The 21,003-nt window shown below is 42.6% G+C and overlaps 1 protein-coding gene across 3 annotated transcripts in view; it reads left to right on the top strand.

Annotated features, from left to right (window-relative positions):
- The window catches only part of SPON1 (spondin 1), a 535,993-nt gene that overhangs the window by 336,530 nt on the left and 178,460 nt on the right, over nucleotides 1-21,003 (top strand). Inside the window, exons 11-16 of one of the 3 annotated variants that reach the window (XM_066583267.1) lie at nucleotides 5,411-5,593; nucleotides 8,101-8,271; nucleotides 8,857-9,024; nucleotides 14,132-14,296; nucleotides 17,888-18,151; nucleotides 20,036-20,798. The exons of the other annotated variants lie outside the window; for them this stretch is intronic. Coding sequence (XP_066439364.1) covers nucleotides 5,411-5,593; nucleotides 8,101-8,271; nucleotides 8,857-9,024; nucleotides 14,132-14,296; nucleotides 17,888-18,151; nucleotides 20,036-20,199 — 1,115 coding nt within the window. The 3' untranslated portion in view covers nucleotides 20,200-20,798. Of the gene's footprint in view, nucleotides 1-5,410; nucleotides 5,594-8,100; nucleotides 8,272-8,856; nucleotides 9,025-14,131; nucleotides 14,297-17,887; nucleotides 18,152-20,035; nucleotides 20,799-21,003 lie in introns of those variants that run through there. 3 annotated transcript variants of the gene reach the window in all.

Raw genomic sequence — 21,003 nt, forward strand, 5'->3', positions numbered from 1 at the left:
GTACAGTAAAGCGCGGCCGGGCTGGTGTAAAAATGCAATGCCCATTACGCGAATGTGCTCATTAATGCGCTGACGCCCTTGTGAAGCCGGCCTTATAATGGCAAAGTATGTAATAAAAGTCACATTGGTGCCATGCCGTATAGCAGGTGTCAGTCTATTTTCACTGAAGCTGGCACTCGCATTCCGCTCACTCAGGTTGTAGACGGAGTATAAGGGAACGTTCACATGAAGCAAATGTTGTGGCAAATTTATATAAAAACCCGCAGTATTTGGTACATTTTTTACGCAGATCCACGGCTGATTTCAGCCCTCAGTGCTCCTTTAGATGATGATTTCGGAGCAGATTGTGGGCTGAAGATCACAAGCGCAAAACATGAGAAAACGAAGCCATTGGTTGTAATGGTTTTACTTTCACTAAGCGTGAGAAGGAAATAAGCCGTGCTTGTTTATGTGTGAGATCAGACGGGCCGGATCTATCATTCTGAGGTTTATCTTTATGTGCAAGAGCGCAAAGTTTGACTGTAAAAAAGAAACAGACAGGCTGATGCGTAAATACGCTCTGTAGGGGCGAACGTATTTGTTGTCAACCTGAAGAAGTCCTTAAATTGAAGGGTTAAATCTGCTGCAGATCCTCATTGAAAATGTAAGATGTGGATTGTGACTCGGCGTGAGCGGGTTCAAAGATGGGCAGCTAAATTAATAAATAAAATAGGCGGACTACAAGACCCAGAGAGGCTATCAAAATTAGGGTTTACTTCAGAAAAAAGATGACAGCTCGTTGTAAAGCAATTCCTCCCCTAGAAGTCGTCAGAGACGGATGAAACGTTCTCTGTGATTGTAACGTTTATACAAGTGATAACAATATCAGAGCAAAAGGATTACTAATTGTGGAGAACCGACCCCTTGTATAGAGGCTCTAGTACCCTGTTGTACCACCTCTAGCTTGGATACAAGATGTGATACGGGTGGGCATGGAGGCTCTAGTACCCTGTTGTACCGCCTCTAGCTTGGATACAAGATGTGATACAGGCGGGCATGGAGGCTCTAGTACCCTGTTGTACTGCCTCTAGCTTGGATACAAGATGTGATACGGGGGGGCATGGAGGCTCTTGTACCCTGTTGTACCGCCTCTAGCTTGGATACAAAACGTGATATGGGTGGACATGGAGGCTCTAGTACCTTGTTGTACCGCCTCTAGCTTGGATACAAGATGTGATACGGGTGGGCATGGAGGCTCTAGTACCCTGTTGTACCAGCTCTAGCTTGGATACAAGATATGATACGGGTGGGCATGGAGGCTCTAGTACCCTGTTGTACCGCCTCTAGCTTGGATACAAGATGTGATACAGACAGGCATGGAGGCTCTAGTACCCTGTTGTACCGCCTCTAGCTTGGATACAAGATGTGATACAGGCGGGCATGGAGGCTCTAGTACCCTGTTGTACCATCTCTAGCTTGGATACAAGATGTGATACAGGGGGGCATGGGGGCTCTAGTAACCTGTTGTACCGCCTCTAGCTTGGATACAAGATGTGATACGGATGGGCATGGAGGCTCTATTACCCTGTTGTACCTCCTCTAGCTTGGATACAAGATGTGATACAGGGGGGCATGGGGGCTCTAGTAACCTGTTGTACCGCCTCTAGCTTGGATACAAGATGCAATATGGGTGGGCATGGAGGCTCTAGTACCCTGTTGTACCGTATCTAGTTTGGATACAAGATGTGATACTCCCAAAAATGTAGCAGACATTTATGCACCAAAGGGCTACATAGAAGTCTATGGGAGGTTCGCAAATGCACATGCAGTACGCAAAGAGATGCCCATTTCTGCAAGAAAAAGAACACATCTGAAACTCATTAGGACCCATTTAAATCAGGGTGTGTGTGTCTGCCGTAGGCAAATGAACATGCCCTGCGGGCGCAAAGAGTGTGATAAAGTACACCGATACAAGTGCAAAAAAGACTCATTTACAGCACATATACGTTGCACTAAGGCGTGCGCGGTTGCTCATACATCTATGTGAAGCGAGTTTTCATACAGGAGTATTTGCGCGTGTTTTACGTGTGTAATACACAGACATTAGAACCCATTGATGTCAGTGGGTTTGTACACATATCCCGATTTTTCCATGGGCATTTCTTGCGTATGCAAAAAAAAAATCGCAGTTGCTATATCTTTCTGCGCATTTGCGTTCCAATGGTCCCCATAGAAGTCTATCAGGGGCATGCAATACGCGGCGCAATTCTCTGGAAAAAAAGCACACATCTGTAACTCATTAGGCTAACTAAGCCATTTAAATTGGGGAGTGTTCGTCTGCCGCACGTAAATGGACATGCAGTAAAGTACTACCGTATATAGCTCAAATATGTTGCGCTGTGGCATGCGAAAAATACATACACTCTTAGGGCAGCTTCACACGGGCGAGAAAATAGTGCAAGATTTCTTTTGAATGGGGTGATAAACATGAGCGATGCGGGAAACAAATCACGGCATGCCCTGTCTTTGGGCGTGCCCTCACATGACATCACCCATTGTTTTGAATGGGACCGGTGGCAGCATCACAAGGGGCATATCCCCCCCCTCCTTCCCGAGAACGCTATGGGGAAAATTTACTGAGGGTGGCTTCAGAAGAGCATAAGCGTAAAAACGCTCGCTCCTGCGCAACGCACTTGCTCAGTGAAAAGGGTCTTTTTTGCGCGACTGCCTGTCCAAATACTGTGCGCATTGGCGCAGGCACTGCTCATTGACATAGGCGAGGGCCTATTAAGCCAACTTAAATGCGGGTGTTCCTGGGTGCTGTGTTTTGTGCATACCTGCTCGCATATACATGAGCCTATACGCACCCCCGTAGACTGCTATGGGCGCCGTTGGTACACAAATGCGCACATAAATAGAGCATATTGTGTTTTTTTATTGCGCACGAGAAAAAGAACAGTGAGATGAAGCCATTGAAAACATGGGGTTCTATTCTATGTGCACGCATACACGTTTGTCTGAAGGCGCCCTGAGGGCTCCTGCAGATGAGCGCAGGCGTAGATACATTCGCGATAGCGTGATGTAATTGCGCTGTCAAGGGAGCACTTTCGCTATCGGCGCATTTTGCTGTACTTTTCTTTGCTGCTGGGACCGTACCAGTCGGTGCGGGTGTGACTGAACAGGCTGTGCAACCCTATTAGTCCCCAGTGTTATCAATTTCCCCGCGAACTCGCGCTTTTCAGTGCACGATTTAGTGCCTATCCAGTGCGCAGTTATACTCCGATGCGTTCTAGAGCGTGCAAGACGCTCTAGAAAAAATCAACGTTTTTTTCCCCCCTTTCTTGGGCCATTCAACCTCCGCACAATGGTGCACCCATCATTGACTTCTATGGGGACCATTAGTTCTTTTTTTTTTTTTTTTTGCACGCAAAATACGTAAATGTGTATAAACCCATTAAAATCAATAATCTCTATTGTCTGCGTATCGTCTGCGCAAATGCGTCCATTTGAAACCGACCTTAAGAAAAAACTGTTGTACACACTAGCCTCGTTTGTGGATGCAACCAGCCCATTCAAAGTCAACGTTCTGTCCGTTTTGTTGCATACGTTTTTTTCCGAATGCAACCCAATCACGCTCGTGTGAATAAGCCCTCGCTGCCCGTCCTCGAGTGTCACCTACATCCCTTCCAGGCTGCTTCACACTTTCCATATTACAAACAGAACATCCCATCAGCCCCCTTGTCTTCCCGCTAAGCGGTATTCTGCATACATCTACTCGTGATATATTCCTCTTGCTGCTGGGAACATTGAATCTGTCTTCCAAAGTTGCACGCAAGATAAATGCGCCAATCTAGCTGCGGCCCCTATAAGCATTGCCACATCTCTAATGGTTAAAATAAAACAAGTCAGCCAGGAGCTCTGATTCCGGAGAAAGACAACGACAAGAATTGATTGCGATTATGCAAAAAAAAAGAAAGAAAAGAACGCTTTGTTTGCCTTAAAATCATACCGCCGCTTTTTTACTCGCAATCACTCATCGGCGCTGCCACTACAAAAGAGGGAAGGAAAAATGACTTCTGCGTTTGCCAGTCACTGCCCTCAAGTGGTTCTCCAAAGATCTGCAAGATGTATGATTAAAGGGTTCATTTATCAAGCTCAGCAGGGCACACAAAAGGCAAGGAAATGACACTTGATGGATTTTTCCTTTTTGGGGATTGTGAAGTGATTTATCAGAATGCATTGTGCCGCCCTCACCAGGTATTTTTCTTCTCTATCTGCTGTTGACTTAAATTACCTCAATATATTCATTGTAGCTCTTACTCGGTGGGCAATGCAAGGTTTCCGAGGGATAAGTCAGCAGAGTGTCAGGAGCTAAGGTGTACATTCAATTATACGATTGGAGGCATTTAAATAATACATGTGTTTATGATGGACCAGGTACCAGGAGGGGTTTATGGCAATACTATATATTTGAAGAGCCTAAGGTCTAGAATCCATTAGCTTGTATTCTAATGGCTGGTTCTTAAAGGGCTTCTCGCATGTCGAAAATTCAGTGCAATCGTCAGGCGCCATATTATAGAGCAGGAGGAGCTGACAAGATCGATATATGGTTTTTACTGAAAAAAAATCTGTAAAACCAATCTATTTATGTAAATCTCTGCTCATTCTTTGCTTAGGAGTCCAGTGGGCGGTCCTATCATTAATTGATAGGGAGATAAAAAATTAGTGCACACAACTAATCGTGGCCACCTGCTGTAGTTGTGTTCCCTCTCGCAGTTACTGAGGAAGAGTCTTGTGCCTCGAAACGCGTCATGTTTGCTGGATTTATGCTAAATAAAAGAGAAGTCAAGCTAATTTATACTGTCTTTGAATTGTCTCTGTGTGGTGCCCCGGTTATTGTTGTATCTCCATGTATTTCTATCACACCCACTGTCCACAGCATGACATAACTCCTGTTAACAGTAGTTTCCATAACACCAGAGCCTCATGTGGTGCAGAGTGTTAAAGCAGCAGGAATGCAGTCCTAAGCTCTCGCTCATGACCTGAAGGTTGTGAGTTCAATCCCTGCATGGTTCAGTTACCCGGCTCAAGGTTGACTCAGCCCTCCATCCTTCTGAGGTCGGATTACCCAGCTTGGTGGGGGGTAATCCATAAATTTCCTGAAAGTGCTGCGGAAGAAGTTGGCCCTATACAAATAACAAGATTTCTTTTTTATTTTATCCTCAATCCATTATTGAATTTGAAACACTTCTACATATCCAGGTACACCAAAAGTTTCATTGGTGAAAGTTCTTGCATGATAGTGCCCCCTACATGCAGATTATGATATTCCCAAACTTTATACTTGCAAAACGTATCAGAGATTTAGTGTCACCTAAAGTTGGAGCTATCTGAATGGTGCCATAATGTTCTTGACTTTTTTGTCTTTTAGATGACACCCCTGAGACTTGCATCTATTCCAACTGGTCTCCTTGGTCCGCTTGCAGTTCTGCAACCTGTGAGAAAGGCAAAAGAATGAGACAGCGTATGCTTAAAGCACAGCTGGACCTCAGCGTTCCTTGTCCAGACACACAGGACTTCGAACCTTGTATGGGACCAGGATGCAGCGATGATGGTAATTTGGAGGGCAAATAGGCCCAATGAAAGGTTGAGTTGATTTAAAGGGTTGTCCAGTTATAAAGTCACATTTTATAGTTAGAGCTAAATTACTTTAAGCAATACAACAAATGGTATGTACTAATCCTCAGCTCCAGCGATCCAGTGCTGCAGCCATACGATTCTCCCGGTCTCTGTTGACAGCGGAAATCAGGTGACTAATGCCTACCCAATCAGATGCCACAGCATCACTGCCAATTCTTTTGGTATCTGCTCTCACATCCTGGGTGATACAATGCCAAGAGTACAGAACAGTGACGTTGCAGCTTCTGATCGGCAAGCAGTGGTCACCTGACTTACCCTGTCAAAGAGACTGGGAGGATCATGGGGCTGAATGGATTGTCGGGGCTGAGGATAGGTAGGTACCATTTGTTTTTGTTTTTTTAAGTCATTTGGCTCTAATTTTAAAACGTGACTTTGTAAGCCGGCAATCCTTTAAACTACTAGTAACTATGAAACAATATTATTTCAATTTTTGTGGTGAATCTTCAAACATTTCAATGCCTTATTAAAACGAAGCTTTAATTTAAGACATCTTCTGATATATTATTGAAACACATTAGAATACATCATTGGTGGATGTCTGCGCCTATGCCAACGAAGTTAATAGTGAACACACAAAAACCTGTATGGGTGGGCAGAGCTTCTGGAGTGGAAGAACTGTGAGGGATTGGAGACAAATGGTGCTGCCGTGCAAGTGATAATACAGAGCCAGTAGATTATACTGGTGCCAAGTACATAGAAGAGAGGATCTTGGTGCGAACCACAAAAGGATAGTGGATTTGAGAATAGTGATTAGTGAAGAACTTTCTTTGATGCCCACACATAACGTGTTTCGAGGCAACACAAGCAAAGCTACCATCTGAGGACTGTGTTTTTGCTGAACACTAATGGTAACACCAGGTCCCTGACTTTTATTGTATTTCATCGCATTTGACATCCTATCATGAAATTCCTTCTGCGATAAATTCCAGCTATTGGAGAAAAGGGCTATGCTGCCTCAAAACATGTTATGTGCTGGTGTCAAATAAAGTTCTTCACTACTCACCATTTTCAAGTCCACTATTAGGGCTCAATCACACGGGCGCATTGGCACCCGCACACCAGCGCCAATGCGCCCGTGTGACTGACAGTTAGAAGACAGCCGTACCTGAAGATGGCCGTCTCTCTCCAGCGCTGATGAAAGAACACATGACCGGCAATGAAGCCGATCACATATTCTTTCCTCCGGCGCTGCAGAGAGACGTCCGTCTTCAGGTACGTCCGTCTCCTTCCTGCAGTAACACGGGCGCCGATGCACCCGTGTGACTGAGGCCTTATTTAGTTGCTTGCACCAAGATCCTAGTTCTCTTTTTTTCTCTTTAATGAAGTCGATGGGGAATGGGGGAATTCAAAGTCAATGGCAACTCCATCGACCTGATAGAAGACGGGACATCTTTGAATTGACCCACCAATATTATCTCAGAAGTGAAGGTTCAGCTTCAGACACCTTCTGACATGTCATTGAGATGCAGACTCGTAGATAAGAGACACTAAACACAGTGGCCCAACTATAGAGGGTACAAAGGTGGTCATTGCAATTAAGCCCTAAAGCCTTGAGCCCAAAAGATCCTTCTACTCCATATGAGAAGATCAGAGATTTTAATAATGCCTTATAGCTAGAGGTCCTGCTACAGATTTTGTATCAGGAGGAGCACAGCTTCTCCTTGTGGCGACAACTTAATAGGTGTTAGGTGCAGTAAAAAGCCAAGTTATGCTGCTCTTGGTCATCTGTTATGCAAATGGCAGATGTTACAATGCTTCGGTAGTGCTGCCTATTTGGTATATGGTAGTTTATGGTAGTTTCCCTAATATCTGACCTTTTATTACACCTTATAGCATGACTGGGAATATAAGCTAAAACCAGAGTCTTCTCTAGAAGGAAAAGATGACCATTCTTCTGGAGAAGATTTTGATTTTGGCTTATATTCCCAGTCATGGTATAAGGCCTGTTAAAAGTTCTGACATTGTCTTGTAGGAAAGATACCTTCCAATAGTTGGCGCTTTTGAGGCACTTAGTAACATCTCCCATCAGCATTCCAAATTTCCCAAAGGGGTATTGCATGGTATTTTAAGTCTCCTAATGCCTACAAAGTGGTCTCTACAAGGATAAACTTTACCCTTCCTGACTCACATCACCGGCCCCTCACCCAGACAACCTCTGCTGCTACATGGCTATCTTTTCCTTATGGAGAAGGCTCTGGTTTTAGCTTACATTCCCAGACATGTTACAAGGCCTGTTACAAGGTTGGCTATTGACTTGTAGAAAAACTACCTTCTAACTGGTGGTGCTACCGGGGTATTGTACCATCTGCCATTTGCATACCAGTTTTTGTATTGGAACACATGAGCTTCTAATTGTTTTCCTAACTAAAGTCAAAAATGCTAATTTGCTATGGTTTTCAGTGTGGTTTTGCTTTCTCTCAGATGGGTCCACATGTATGATGTCCGAGTGGATCATGTGGTCCCCTTGCAGTGCCACTTGTGGAATGGGAATGAGATCCAGGGAGCGATATGTAAAGCAGTTTCCAGAAGATGGCTCTATTTGTAAAGTTCCAACAGAAGAAATAGAGAAGTGTATAGTTAATGAGGAATGCGGTATGTCAATTTACATCATATGCTATTCAAAAGTTGTTCCTTAGAATAGAAATCCTATTAGGTATTATTGTGCAGAGCTGCACTCGTAATTCTGCTGGTTGCCATTAGAATCAGTCAACAAGCCTGATGACAGCCACATCTCCACTAGCTTATCTGAACTTTTGTAATGAAATGGGATGGACTTCTTTTTTTCCTACAACAGATTACAGTACTTGTGGTAAAAACTATACTCCTCACCAGAGAAAACTGTGTCCAGGCCGTGAATCAGCAATGTAGGCTGGGAGATTTCAGCTCTGAAGATTAGGAATTATGACTGCAGCTCTGAACTATCACATAGGCTGTAACTCAGGAGTCTAAGATAGTTAATGCAGTGTATTTTCAAGCTACTCAACTACTACTCAATGGTGAATTTTCGATTTAGTTGAATGCCAATCAGAATGATGTATATCACGATTCAAAACAATCCCTATAGATAAACTGTTTTGATTGTACCTTAGATTGGAAAATGTGTTCCACATCCTGACATATCATAGATATAATAATAAAAAGCTGATAATTCTTTGCTGTATATCATTCAAAACATAGAGCCAAGCAGCTGTATCGTGACAGAATGGGGAGAGTGGGAGGAATGCAGCGCCACCTGTGGTATGGGGATGAAAAAGCGGCACAGGATGATTAAGATGACGCCAGCAGATGGATCCATGTGCAAAGCTGAGACTTCTGAAGTGGAAAAGTGTATGATGCCTGAGTGTCGTAAGTAATATACCATTTTACCACCACATTTATCCAGAAGCAGGGAGCGCTACATACTATGATGACTTTATTAAAACTGTTAACAAAGGCATGGAAACTATAGGGACAGACCAATGTGGCTGCTGTGGAGCCTTGGGAGAGAACGGGGCCAGCCATGGTTGGTCGAATCCCCCTTGTCAAACATATATGACACCTCTCTAGAGAGGAAATGCGTTGCTAGCAAACAAGGGTGGTAAAGAAATAGCCTGTAAGCCGGGCGGTTCACCGGCTAGTTGCAGGGTGCCACACAACTGAATGAACAGAGGTCTGGCAGCTTTAAATGCAGTCTTTACCGGTTGCTTATACGGGAGAACATGGCCCCAAAAGTAAGGGAACAGTCTTTGAAATACAAAGCTGGTAAAAAGAACAATGGCCAGCGGTGGTATCTTTGGAACAACCACAATGACTAAACCCTGGCCAAAGTTACTTGAGTCGAAATCATACCAGGTCGCAATAAGACCATTATTTTGTATAGCTGCACAGCCAGATGACCCCCGGCTCTAACAACTAGGCCCTTACTTTCCATGCATTTGGATGCTACCTGCCCGATACCAATGTGCTTTCCAATAAAAGTATTCAACCCCCATTGCAATTTAGGTTTATTTGCCAAATTTACAAATTTTCAGCTGTTTTGAAAAAAAAGATCAATTAAGAACAATTTAAATAGCACAACACAAGTAATATAATATAAATTTAACACAAAATGTGAATTTTCATGACTACTGGAGTCTCAGAATTATTCATCTCCTGCAATAGAATACTTTGCAAATCAGGTGTTGGCTCAAGCACACCTGATGCAACTAATCAAAGACTTCATTAGTTGCACTTGGTGTGTTGGAGATAAAACACATCAAATACCTGGACTGGCAAGGGTCTTGTTGACTGACGTTTGATTGTATGATAGAAATAAAGCTAAGTCAAGAGAGTGTTCAAAAAGTTAAGAGAAGAGGTCATTGCCTTGTACAAACAAGGGAAAGGGTACAAAAGATAGAAAGGCACTGAATGCTCATAGAGATACTGTTGGAAGTATAGTTTGCAAGTTCAAAGTTAGAGGAACACTGGCTACACTACTTGGATGTGGCAGAAAGAGGAAGCTATCACCGGCTGCCACAAGATTCCTGCGGAGACAGGTGGTCAGAAACCTTACAGTGACTGCAAAAGACCTGCAACATGATTTGGTGGCAGCAGGCATTGAGGTTTCTGCTTGCACAATAAGGCGCCTACTAAACACTAAAGGTCTTCATGCCCAAACTCCAAGATGTAAAGTACATATCTATTGACCCAAAAACACAAGACAAATAATTTGAATACGCTGAAAGCCATATGAATAAGTTATGGGATTCTGTTCTGTGGAGCGAGGAAACAAGACCGCAACTTTTTGGGCCTATGGATCAGTGGTATGTATGTGGAAAGAATTAAGCATACACTAAAATAAACACCTTACGTACACTGAAACATGCCGGTGGCTCGGTGATGCTCTGGGACTGGTTTGCTTCTTCTGGCACTGGAAACTTACAGTATGTGGAGGGCAAGGTTGATTCAACCATGTATCAGGAAATCCAAGGAGAAAACCTTATGCTTTCTGTGAGGAAGCTGAAGCTTGGGCAACATTCCATCTACCAACAGGACAATGGTCCCAAGAATACTTCAGTCTGCCAAGGCTTGGTTTCAGAAGAAGTCCTGAAAGATGCTGGAATGGCCATCTGTGGTGGATTTGAAGAAGGTGGTTACAGCATGCAAACCCAAGAATATTAGTGAGTGACCTAAAGGCCATTGTCCATAAGGAATGGGCGAAGATTAGAGATGAGCAAGTATTCTCGCTAAGGCTAACTACTCGAGCGAGTAGTGCCTTAGTCGAGTATCTGCCCGCTCGTGTCTAAAGATTCGGCTGCCGGCGCGGGTGACAGGTGAGTTGCGGCGGTGAGCAGGGGGGAGCGAGAGGGAGAGAGGGATCTCCCCTCCGTTCCTCCCTGCTCTCCCCCGCCGCTTCCTGCCCCCCGCCCCCGCCGGCCCCCGAATCTTTAGACATGAGCGGGCAGATACTCGACTAAGGCACTACTCGCTCATCTCTAGCGAAGATTCTTCAAGGATGCTCTGAAGCTGATGTCTAGCTATGCATCAGATTTGTGGCAAGTCATAACAGCAAATGTGCTCTACTAATACGAAAGACACTTCTCATGGAGGGGGTGAATAATTCTAAGACTGCAGTCAGTAAAAGTGGCATTTTGTGTTGAATTTGGAGAAACCGCTTGTTATATTAGTTGCGTTCAGCTATTTAAATTGTTCTTGTTTGATTGTTTTATTACAAACAGATGAAAGCTTGTGAATTCGGCAAGTCTAATTTGCAATGAGAGTTGAACAAATTTGAATGCAATGGCAAACATATATTTTCAGAAGAACAAACCGTTTTAATACACATTTGAACATACTATTGACCTGCCCTTGGGTGTCTTTACCCTTTCCAATCCTCTGTCTGACATCTGAAGACATTATGATTTAAGGCTGTACAGCTCCGATGTTGGAAGACGTCCATCGGGGTTCTCTTACTGTATATTGCCAGCCTCTCTGTTGTCGGAGCCTATCCAACTTGTCACCTCATGCAGTACTGGCTTTAGCCAGCAGATAGCGCCGTCGTATAAAGACAGAAAAAGAGTAAGCCCCCTAGGAAAACCAGGATACAAATTGGATTGGAAAGGGTTAATTCACTCCCTTACAGGCTCGAGGGTTATATGGGAGAAAAACACAAAATGAAAAAAATATTATATCCTGTTTGGTAAACCTCGGCATTTGATCTTTGCTATTAGACCCCTTTCTTGTATGTATGCCACTGACTATAAAGCAATCAAAGCACAAGCCAAGACCTTTTTAGTAAATACAAGAATGGAAATCTATTTTCAAACACGTATTATGCTCTAATGAGCCAAGTCACGGCCTCTCTTTAAATGTACTCCTGTTCATAGGAAGCCATTCGGGAGATGCCCCGACGAACATCTTCTCTCTGTAGGTTTTCCTCAACTGTCTTAATATCTGGAATAATGATTCATAGACCATTGACTGTTCTTTTGTATCTTCTTTCGGACCAGTTGAGTGATCTCAGTACGATTCATCACAACATTTTGCATAGTGCTCTTTACAAACCTCAGTAAATAATTATCACTAGCTTATGAAAAGACACTAAAATGGCCCATTATCCTCGGGTTATACAGAATGATGTATGATTCAAGTTGGCAGGATAGTTCATTAGGAATATAGAAATCCATACAACGATGACACTTCTTTGATTAAAGGTTGAGCACCAAAATCCTTATCCTATTATTGACAAATTCATTGGATGAGATCTGAGTAGTACTATAAGGCCTTGTCAACGCGGCCATATTCAAAGCCTTGTGTCGGCTTACAAAAAAATGGGCATAGGTTTGATCGTCTTAAAGAAACACAAGACATGAGTTCAACTTATCTGTTTTATTGAAACCAGCATAAGTAGACACGTTTCGGGGCTATGGCACCCCTTCCTCAATATTTGGTGAGGACACACTATGTAAAAACATGTGATAAGAATAAAAGGGAGGGGGAGGGGCATTTTTTTACAGATACAAATATGAGGGTGCAATTTCATGTGAAATGAGTATAGACAGAGAAAAAAGTGTTATAAGGAAATAGAAAAAATAGGGCTAAAAACACCAATGAAAAAAACCATAAACATGAGTAAAATAAATGTAAGATAAAAATGTTTACAGTAAGCAGCTGGGAATTCCTCCAGCCCCGCTGCTGGGCAATTCCCAAGCAGCAGGGGGCAGTAGGGGACTTCCTCCACCTCTCTCCCCAAGGGATTTCCCTATAACTGGTAGAAAGGGGGCAAGGTTACAGGACTTTCCCGAGAGTGTGGGAGAAAAGGGCGGATCTGGAGGGATCTGCCCCCTAGCCCCACCCATCTATCTTTGTTATGGGGAATCCCTGTGAGAAGCCCTATAGCCCCACTCCTCTCTCTAGCCCCACCCACTCTCTCTGCACTATGGGGATATCCCTTGGGGATCCCCAGAGCGGGGCGAGAGAAAGGATAGATCAATAATAGTTGATCAACTTATTTTTCCATCAATATAGTTGTGTGAGGGCTCCTTTTTTGCAGGATGTCCTGTAGTTTCTATTGGTACTATTTTGGAGTTTATGTGACTTTTTGATTTATGAAATGTTCTCTTGGAGACGGCATGACCAAAAATGGGCAATTCTGGCATTATTTTTTTTCCAGACGCTGTTCACCATGTGGGATAAATAATGTGTTACTTTGATAGATCTGACTTTTACCAAATACACCTTTATTTTTATTTTACACTATTAATATGGGGAAAAGTTTTGTTTTTTTTAACTTTTACTTTATTTTTTCCAATAATTAAAAAACCTTTTTTTAACTTATTGTTTTAGTACCCATGGGGGACATGAACTTGCAATCACTGGATCACTCATACAGTGTAATGTAATACCACAGTATTACATCATACTGCAATTTATGATGGTGTGCCACAGGCACGCTTTCATAGGCATTTATTCATGGCAGTCCTGGAGGCCTTAAAACGGGTGCAATAGCAACTGAACGGCACCGCATGATCGCATCACGGGGGTCCATTCAGGACCCCCAAACAACAATCTGGACATTTAGAGGGTTAACAACCGCGATCAGAATTAGTGCTGACCATGGCTGTTGCAGACAGGTGTCTCCTATGACAGTCCACACCCGCCTTATATGGAGGGGGCTCAGCTCGCGATCCTACTCTGTATTACCCCCACATACCTGGAAAGTAAATGTACACCTGTGGTGTTAAGGGATTAAAAGTCTTAATACATAAAAACTGTGTGAATGTACCATAATTGTAATGACTTGTAGAATAAAATGCACTTGTCATTTTTGCTGTATTATGAACGCCTTATAAATAAACCCCCCCTAAAATAGCACAGTTGCATTTTTTTTTTCATTTTGCCCAGAGTGTTTCTTTTATAACAGTTGACCTAGCAAAATGCCTCCCCCCTCCGTGTGCAGGGACAGATGTACTTTATATTCTTGCTGTACCCACAGATACTATCCCATGCATGCTATCACCATGGTCTGAATGGAGTGACTGCAGCGTGACATGCGGCAAGGGAGCCAGAACACGACAAAGGATGTTAAAGTCACCGGCTGAACTGGGAGACTGCAACGAAGAGCTGAAACAAGTAGAAAAGTGCATGCTCCCGGAATGCCGTACGTACAAAAGGGACAGAGGAAAGCTTTGCAAATGGTGCAAATTGTGTAAATATGTATACAATGTCACCACCGCTACATATGTCATAGACCTACTGATGAAATTACTGCTTCGCCCATTAGACCCATTGAAGCTCCAGTTCAGTGTGCAAATATCTTATATTCAGCCATAGCATTGGACATCTGAAGGGATATTAAAGAGCCACATTCAAAATCCTCAATGAATCGAAGCAGCCCCAGGCAAATATTTAAAGGGCATGCTAAAGGCCCATCAATTAACTGTTTAACATTGCAGATTTAAGAACAAGGTGTAAAAATATCTAATATTAATAAGCTGGCACCATATTAAGTTTCTCATTTTATCACAACTGATTGCAATATTAGAATTTGTTATGTATAATCTGCTTAAAGGGGTTATCGGTATCCCTAAAATGGGTTATAAATAATGTGTTACTGGTGGACTAATCATTGGGAGAGTGGCACACCCCAAGTCGCCTTTAGTCAATGGAGCAATGGTACGCTGTCTATATTGGGGTTGGGGTCACAATAGTTGGAGGAACGTCGTAGAAAATACCACCAAAATCTATTTTGAGGACAACCTCCTTAAAGTCAGGGCACCTGATAGACGTAATCATTGCACAACTACATTCACTACTGTATCTAACCTCATCCGAGGACCTACGTACCTCAACGAAAAATACTTTCTCCTAAAATATAGCTTTTATTAAATGCTGTGAAAAGATATTGGCCAGCTATGCTGCGAAAATGCCATTTTCTAGTCTGGCTGCCCTAGATACTGATTCCAATTTTCTTGATCACTGACTATTTGGTAATAACACTGTTATTAAAGGGGTTGTTCAGTTGTAAACTATAGATGGGCTATGAGCAGGATAAGTTATCAATAGTAGATTGTCAGGATTCCGAGTGGCAGATTCCCGTCAGTCTATTATTGATAGCCTATTCCGCCAATAAGCCATCGGTAGTTTATAACAGGACCACCCCCTTAAGCATACAATACTTATTAATGGTGCTTAGTAAAAGTTAATAGGACTTTTTAGTGATCAGGATCTGAAAAGTTCGTTCTGTGTTACATGTTCTCTTTACCTGTGACAATTCCCTAGTCAGTACTTAGAGCTGTGGACACCTTTGGGGGGAGGTGGGGGGCAGAACTTATTTTTTTAACTTAAATGCATTTCTTTGGGTTGACAATCATTTCTGCAATAGGGTTTGATTAAAAATGTTGCACTGTTTATCTTCTGCAGCTTCTAGATATCACTGTATGTGCACACTGCAGTCTAGGTTTCCCTAGGAGATCTGTCACTGAGGCTGGACTGCCAGCTTAAGGTGCCTTTAGATGGAACGTGTCACGTTCAAACACATGTGAACTAGAGAACAATAAATGGGACTCGTTAGCAGACATGACGCAACGACAGTCAAACACCCCAAACTCTTACTCAGCATACCTAAACAGATGGAATTGCTACAGTACTATGAGGTATTGGTTCGTAGTTTGGCCAATATACTTAAGTCCAGGAGCCTGAAACAAGCGTCCTCATTGTCTCGTGGGTTCCTGCTCCCACAAGACAACTTGCCCCACGAATCCTGCCTGCAGGCAAGGCGATCATCCCAATAGGGATGGCCCAACACTGGAACTTAAGGACCTGGCCCATTCTAAATGGAAAACGATGCAAGAAGAACTGGACACAAGGAAATGAATACCGCAAAGGACAGGACTGTTCACCTCATGTCTGGCCCTTCACACAGACACACAGAAACGTCGCTGTTCACACCTACAGAAAAAATATACATAGATGCAAAACCAAGGGTACTGAGAGGGTAATGAGGAAGCCAGCACCCTCTAGCCAGAGGGGCTGGTATTTATGTGCAGCAGACCAGTGGTGATTGGCTGGCTGGAGAACTGCACACTTAGCCAGCTCAATCATCCCACACTTGTGGAAAAGTGCTCCTGGAAACCAATACAACTACAGGTCCCAGTACCCCAGCCTAACAGAGCGATTATCGATCAAAGAAAATCAGTGGATCATTCGAATTTGAATGATAATCGTTCAGCATAAGCGCAGCCAATGATCAAATGATGAGCGGTAATTCATTCACTTATCGTTCATTTCATGCAAGCATAAAAATCCTTGTTGGCTCGGTCGCTAACTGTTTACTTTTAAATACCAATCGTTCAGTCAATCACATTCACTAGTACAGTGAATGCGAATGATTGAACGATTTAGCAAGCAAACGTTTTATCTGCCTGTATATACAGGCTGCACGAGCGAACATTGTTCACTAATGCGAATGATAAAACATCACGTGTAAGAGCACCCATAAGGGCCATTTAGACACAACGATTATCACACAAAATTTGCTTAAAAGCCATCTTTTCAGCGAATCGTTACGTGTAAATGTGCCCATCTTTCAGTTTTCTGCCAAACGATGGATATCAATTCGGCTTGAAATCCGTAATTCAGCAGTAGATCTGATAAGATGGACCGCACGCTGTGATCTGCCCAGGGACCTCTGATAACAGCAGATTGCATTGTTTCAGCTGTCAGCCCTAACAAAAGGAGTTTATTCAGAGAACAACGGGTGGTCTAAATAAATTCAGCTCCCTGCGGCTCACACACTACTAATTGGTACTAATAAGCATTTGTGCCAATTAGTAGATTATGCAAAATGATCACTCAAAAGCCATCTTTTGAGCGATCATCTTTGTGTCTAAATGGGCTTTAATTTTCAGCCCTTATCTCCCCTCCCTTGACATTTCTATCAGCTAATTTATGACCACAACATAAGGCCCATTTAGACACAATGATTATCATGCAAAATTCGCTCAAAAGGCATCTTTCGAGCGATAATCATTGTGTCCAAATGTGCCCATCTTTCACTGTTCTGCCGAACGATCATTTTCAGTTCTGCCTGAAAACCATCATTCAGCAGGACAACTGATAAGCAGGACTGCACACTGTGGTCTGCCCAGGGAGAGCTGATTACAGCTGTTAACTTTGTATCAGCTGTTCTCAGCTGTCAGCCCTGCTGCCAGAACAGCTTTTAAGCAGGACTGCAGGCTTTGTCTGCTGTCCATGGTGCTGAATTCTCCACCAGGAGCTAGAGATTACATTGTTCTCTTTTAGCAGCCCTTGGCTGAACAAAGGAGCTAAATACAGAGCTCAGACCTCCTGCTGAGATCTGCAACAGCTTCCAGAAGCTCATTTGCATGCAAATGAAGCTGATAAAGTACTAATAGCAATTAGTGCCTATTAGTACTTTCTGCAAAATGACTGCTGATCTTTCAATCTTTTGGCCCATTTAGATAAACTTCACTTTTGTTATAAATTAGCTAATAAGAAGGTGCAGGAGAGGAGAGAGCAGGGGGAACAAAACCACCAGTCCAGCACACTGACACATCTACTACTGAGACTCAGACAGCAGTGTCTACATACAGACTGAAGAAGACAAACAGTGTAACATTTTTAATGAAAGTTTATTGTAAAAGTGATTGTCAGCCCAAAAAACATGCATTTAAATTGCCCCCTACCCCCCAAGCTGTTCATAGCCTTTATATGATATTTTTCTTTCCAGCCATTAACTGTGAGCTGACTGAGTGGTCTCACTGGTCAGAATGTAACAAGTCATGTGGGAAAGGACATATGATCCGAACAAGAATGATCACACTGGAGCCACAGTTTGGAGGAGGCCTCTGTCCAGAAACTGTACAGCGTAAGAAATGCAGAGTTCGAAAGTGCCAAAAAAATAACGGGGCTGAAAAGAGACGTCTTAAAGATGCCCGAGAGAAAAGGAGAAGCGAGAGGACGAATGAAGAAGCAGATGGTGAACAGTATCCAGGTATACGAGAATGTTGTCCAGGTGGTTTTACTCATTTGTCCCAAATGTTAGACTTATGGGGCTGTTAGTGGCTCAGGGACTCTTTTCTGACCTGTTTTGCTTACAGCAACTGCGAACAGCAACTAGGCTTCCTTCATTGCTTACCCAGTCTCAGTGCCATAATCTACATGCTGGTTTGGCTATACCTAGTACTGCAACTTAGTCTCATTAGCTAGATGTGGACTCAATGTTAGTACCAGGCACAGCCACCCATACACTGCAGCCAGTGTGCCTGAGCAAACAATGAACGGTGTGCCGCACCCCCTTTATTCTTTCTATTGGCCTGATTACCAAGGATTGAACCGATACCGATTACCCTAAGGATGTGCCATCAATAGTAAGTCTTGGAAAAGCTTTTAAAGACAATATTAGAGAATTGTTCCAATAGTACTGTATATTGACTTCATAGACGGGTATCTGTGTTTTGGACAATTAAGGAGCATTGCCTGCTGACTGTCAAGAGTTTTTGTAGCTTCGGCTTTGCAACCATGCTGCAACTCATCACCACCCAGAAATAGTAATTTTAACCACTTAACCCCTTCCAGTCCGCTGTCTGACGTCTTCCTACGTTCTGATTGAAGCTTGTACAGCTCCAATGTCAGAAGGCGTCCAACAGGGTATTCTTACTGTCTATTGCCAGCCACTCTGCTGTTGGAACCTCTCTGGCACACACACACTGGCTTTAGCCAGCAGATTGCACCGTTGTATAACAGCAAAAGGAAAAAGCCTTTTAGGAAACCCTGAATACAAAATTGAATTGGAAAGGGTTAATGACACAGCCTATTTTAGACCTGAAGCAACGACAATTTGGGGGATTTTTATCTCCACTTTTCAAAAGCCATAACTTTTTTATTTTTCCATCCATCATTAGCCATTTTTTACAGCGCTAATCATACATTTTTTTCTGGGGGCAAAAAAATTATGAGCTTACAAAAAATATATTTTTTAGGTTTTTCCACTTTAGCATAATAAAAACCCTGTGTTTGAAATTCAAAGTCACATAACTGTTTCATTTTCCCATTGATCGAACTCTCTGAGGGCTTGTTTTTTTGCATAACTAGCTGTAATTTCTATTAGTAGCATTTTGGGATACATACAGATTTTTTTAATCACTTTTATTGCGTTTTTCCGGTAGGCAAAATTACCAAAATAAGCATTTTGGTTCCGGTTCCTTTTTTTTTTTACAGTTCTTGTTATGCAGGATTAATAGTGAGTTCAATTTATTGTACAGATCATTACAGATGCAATGACATCAAATATGTGTGGCTTTTGTTTATTTTTTTATACAGAGAGGGGAAAGTGCACAAAAAAGGGTAGTTTTATTACTGTTCTTTTATGTGTTTTATTTTACTATTTATTTTTGTACATTTTTATATATCTGTAGGGGATTTGAACCAGAAAAGCTTTGTTTGCTCTGATCATGCATAGCAGTACTTCAGTACTGCAATGCATTATCGCTTACAATAGCGATAACAGGCCCCCTCTGTGAACCCTTTACATGGCTTGATCCACACTGATTGAAGCATGCAAGGAGGTAACATCAGACATAGTTGTGCTCATTGCAGCGGGAGGTCGGCTGTCAGTCACCAGGATGGAGCGGCTCAGCTACTGGACATACATTTGCATATTGTTGCATTAACTACCAGCCAGCCAGGACATAAACGTATGTTAATCTCCTGAGCCCCAAATCCATAGCCGGGCCTTCATCATGTGCCATTTATAATATTACTGTAGTCACTTGTAACAAAAGAGCCTTTGGGTTCGCTCATCAGATAACGACTGCTACTTCTGCACCCCCGATCATCTGAATGACTGAAATAGTAACACCAATACTTTTCTTTTCAGTTTGCAAAATGAAGCCATGGACAACATGGACAGAATGCACCAAGTATTGTGGTGGTGGCATTCAGGAGAGGTTCATGACAGTGAAGAAGAGATTCAAAAGCTCTCAGTTCACCAGCTGTAAGGACAAGAAGGAGATCCGAGCTTGTAACGTCCATCCATGTTAGCAGACACCTCACATGGGATAATCCTCCAGTTACGTGGAAAGTCAATCTTTATTAGATTTTTTATCATAGAATATATACAGTGCTTTTCATTTTGCAATGTACTTTGCTTACTATTCTTGCGGGTGCAAGAACTATATTTTCTAAATATTCACATATAATAATAACTGAATCATCTGGTTAGATCAATAAATAATGTCCGACATCTTGGTCATTTAGTGACAAAATACGACTCCGGACAATATATCTTCCTAGTCGCATCACAAACTTTAATCTTAACAGTTTCACATGCATGCAAGAGAAAAAGTGAGCAAATAGGACAACCCGTTGCCACCCGTGTTGTTTTTCACATTGTTAGACCGAACCGAAGGATAACAGACGGTCGAGAGCCGATACCCAACCGTACATCTACCGTTTTTAAACAGGCTCATCTGGACGACTCCAAGCATGTTTGGTTACAGGTCATCCCAGATTATTTACCCCGTGTTGTTATACGTTTAGTCTACCGATGAAGTAACATTTCCATGAAGTCATATTTTGAAGACCTCAACGTACAAAAGTAGGTTCTTGAAATGCAGAAAATAAAAAAAAAATGTACAGTAGTTATTTTTTTTTTGGATGTGTCCTAAAACATTTTGACATTTTAAGTTTAATTGTATCCTGGATGTTAAAGAGCTTGTCTACTTTATAAAACTGGTTGTTAAATAGAGCAGAGAGTAGTTACAAAGTGTGTCCCACGCTTGGAGGTTCTGCCATGCAGGGGTGTAGCTATAGAGGGTGCAGGGGATGCGGTTGCACCCGGGCCCA

Source organism: Eleutherodactylus coqui, chromosome 11 (genome assembly GCF_035609145.1).
Source record: "Eleutherodactylus coqui strain aEleCoq1 chromosome 11, aEleCoq1.hap1, whole genome shotgun sequence".
Lineage (NCBI taxonomy): Eukaryota > Metazoa > Chordata > Amphibia > Anura > Eleutherodactylidae > Eleutherodactylus > Eleutherodactylus coqui.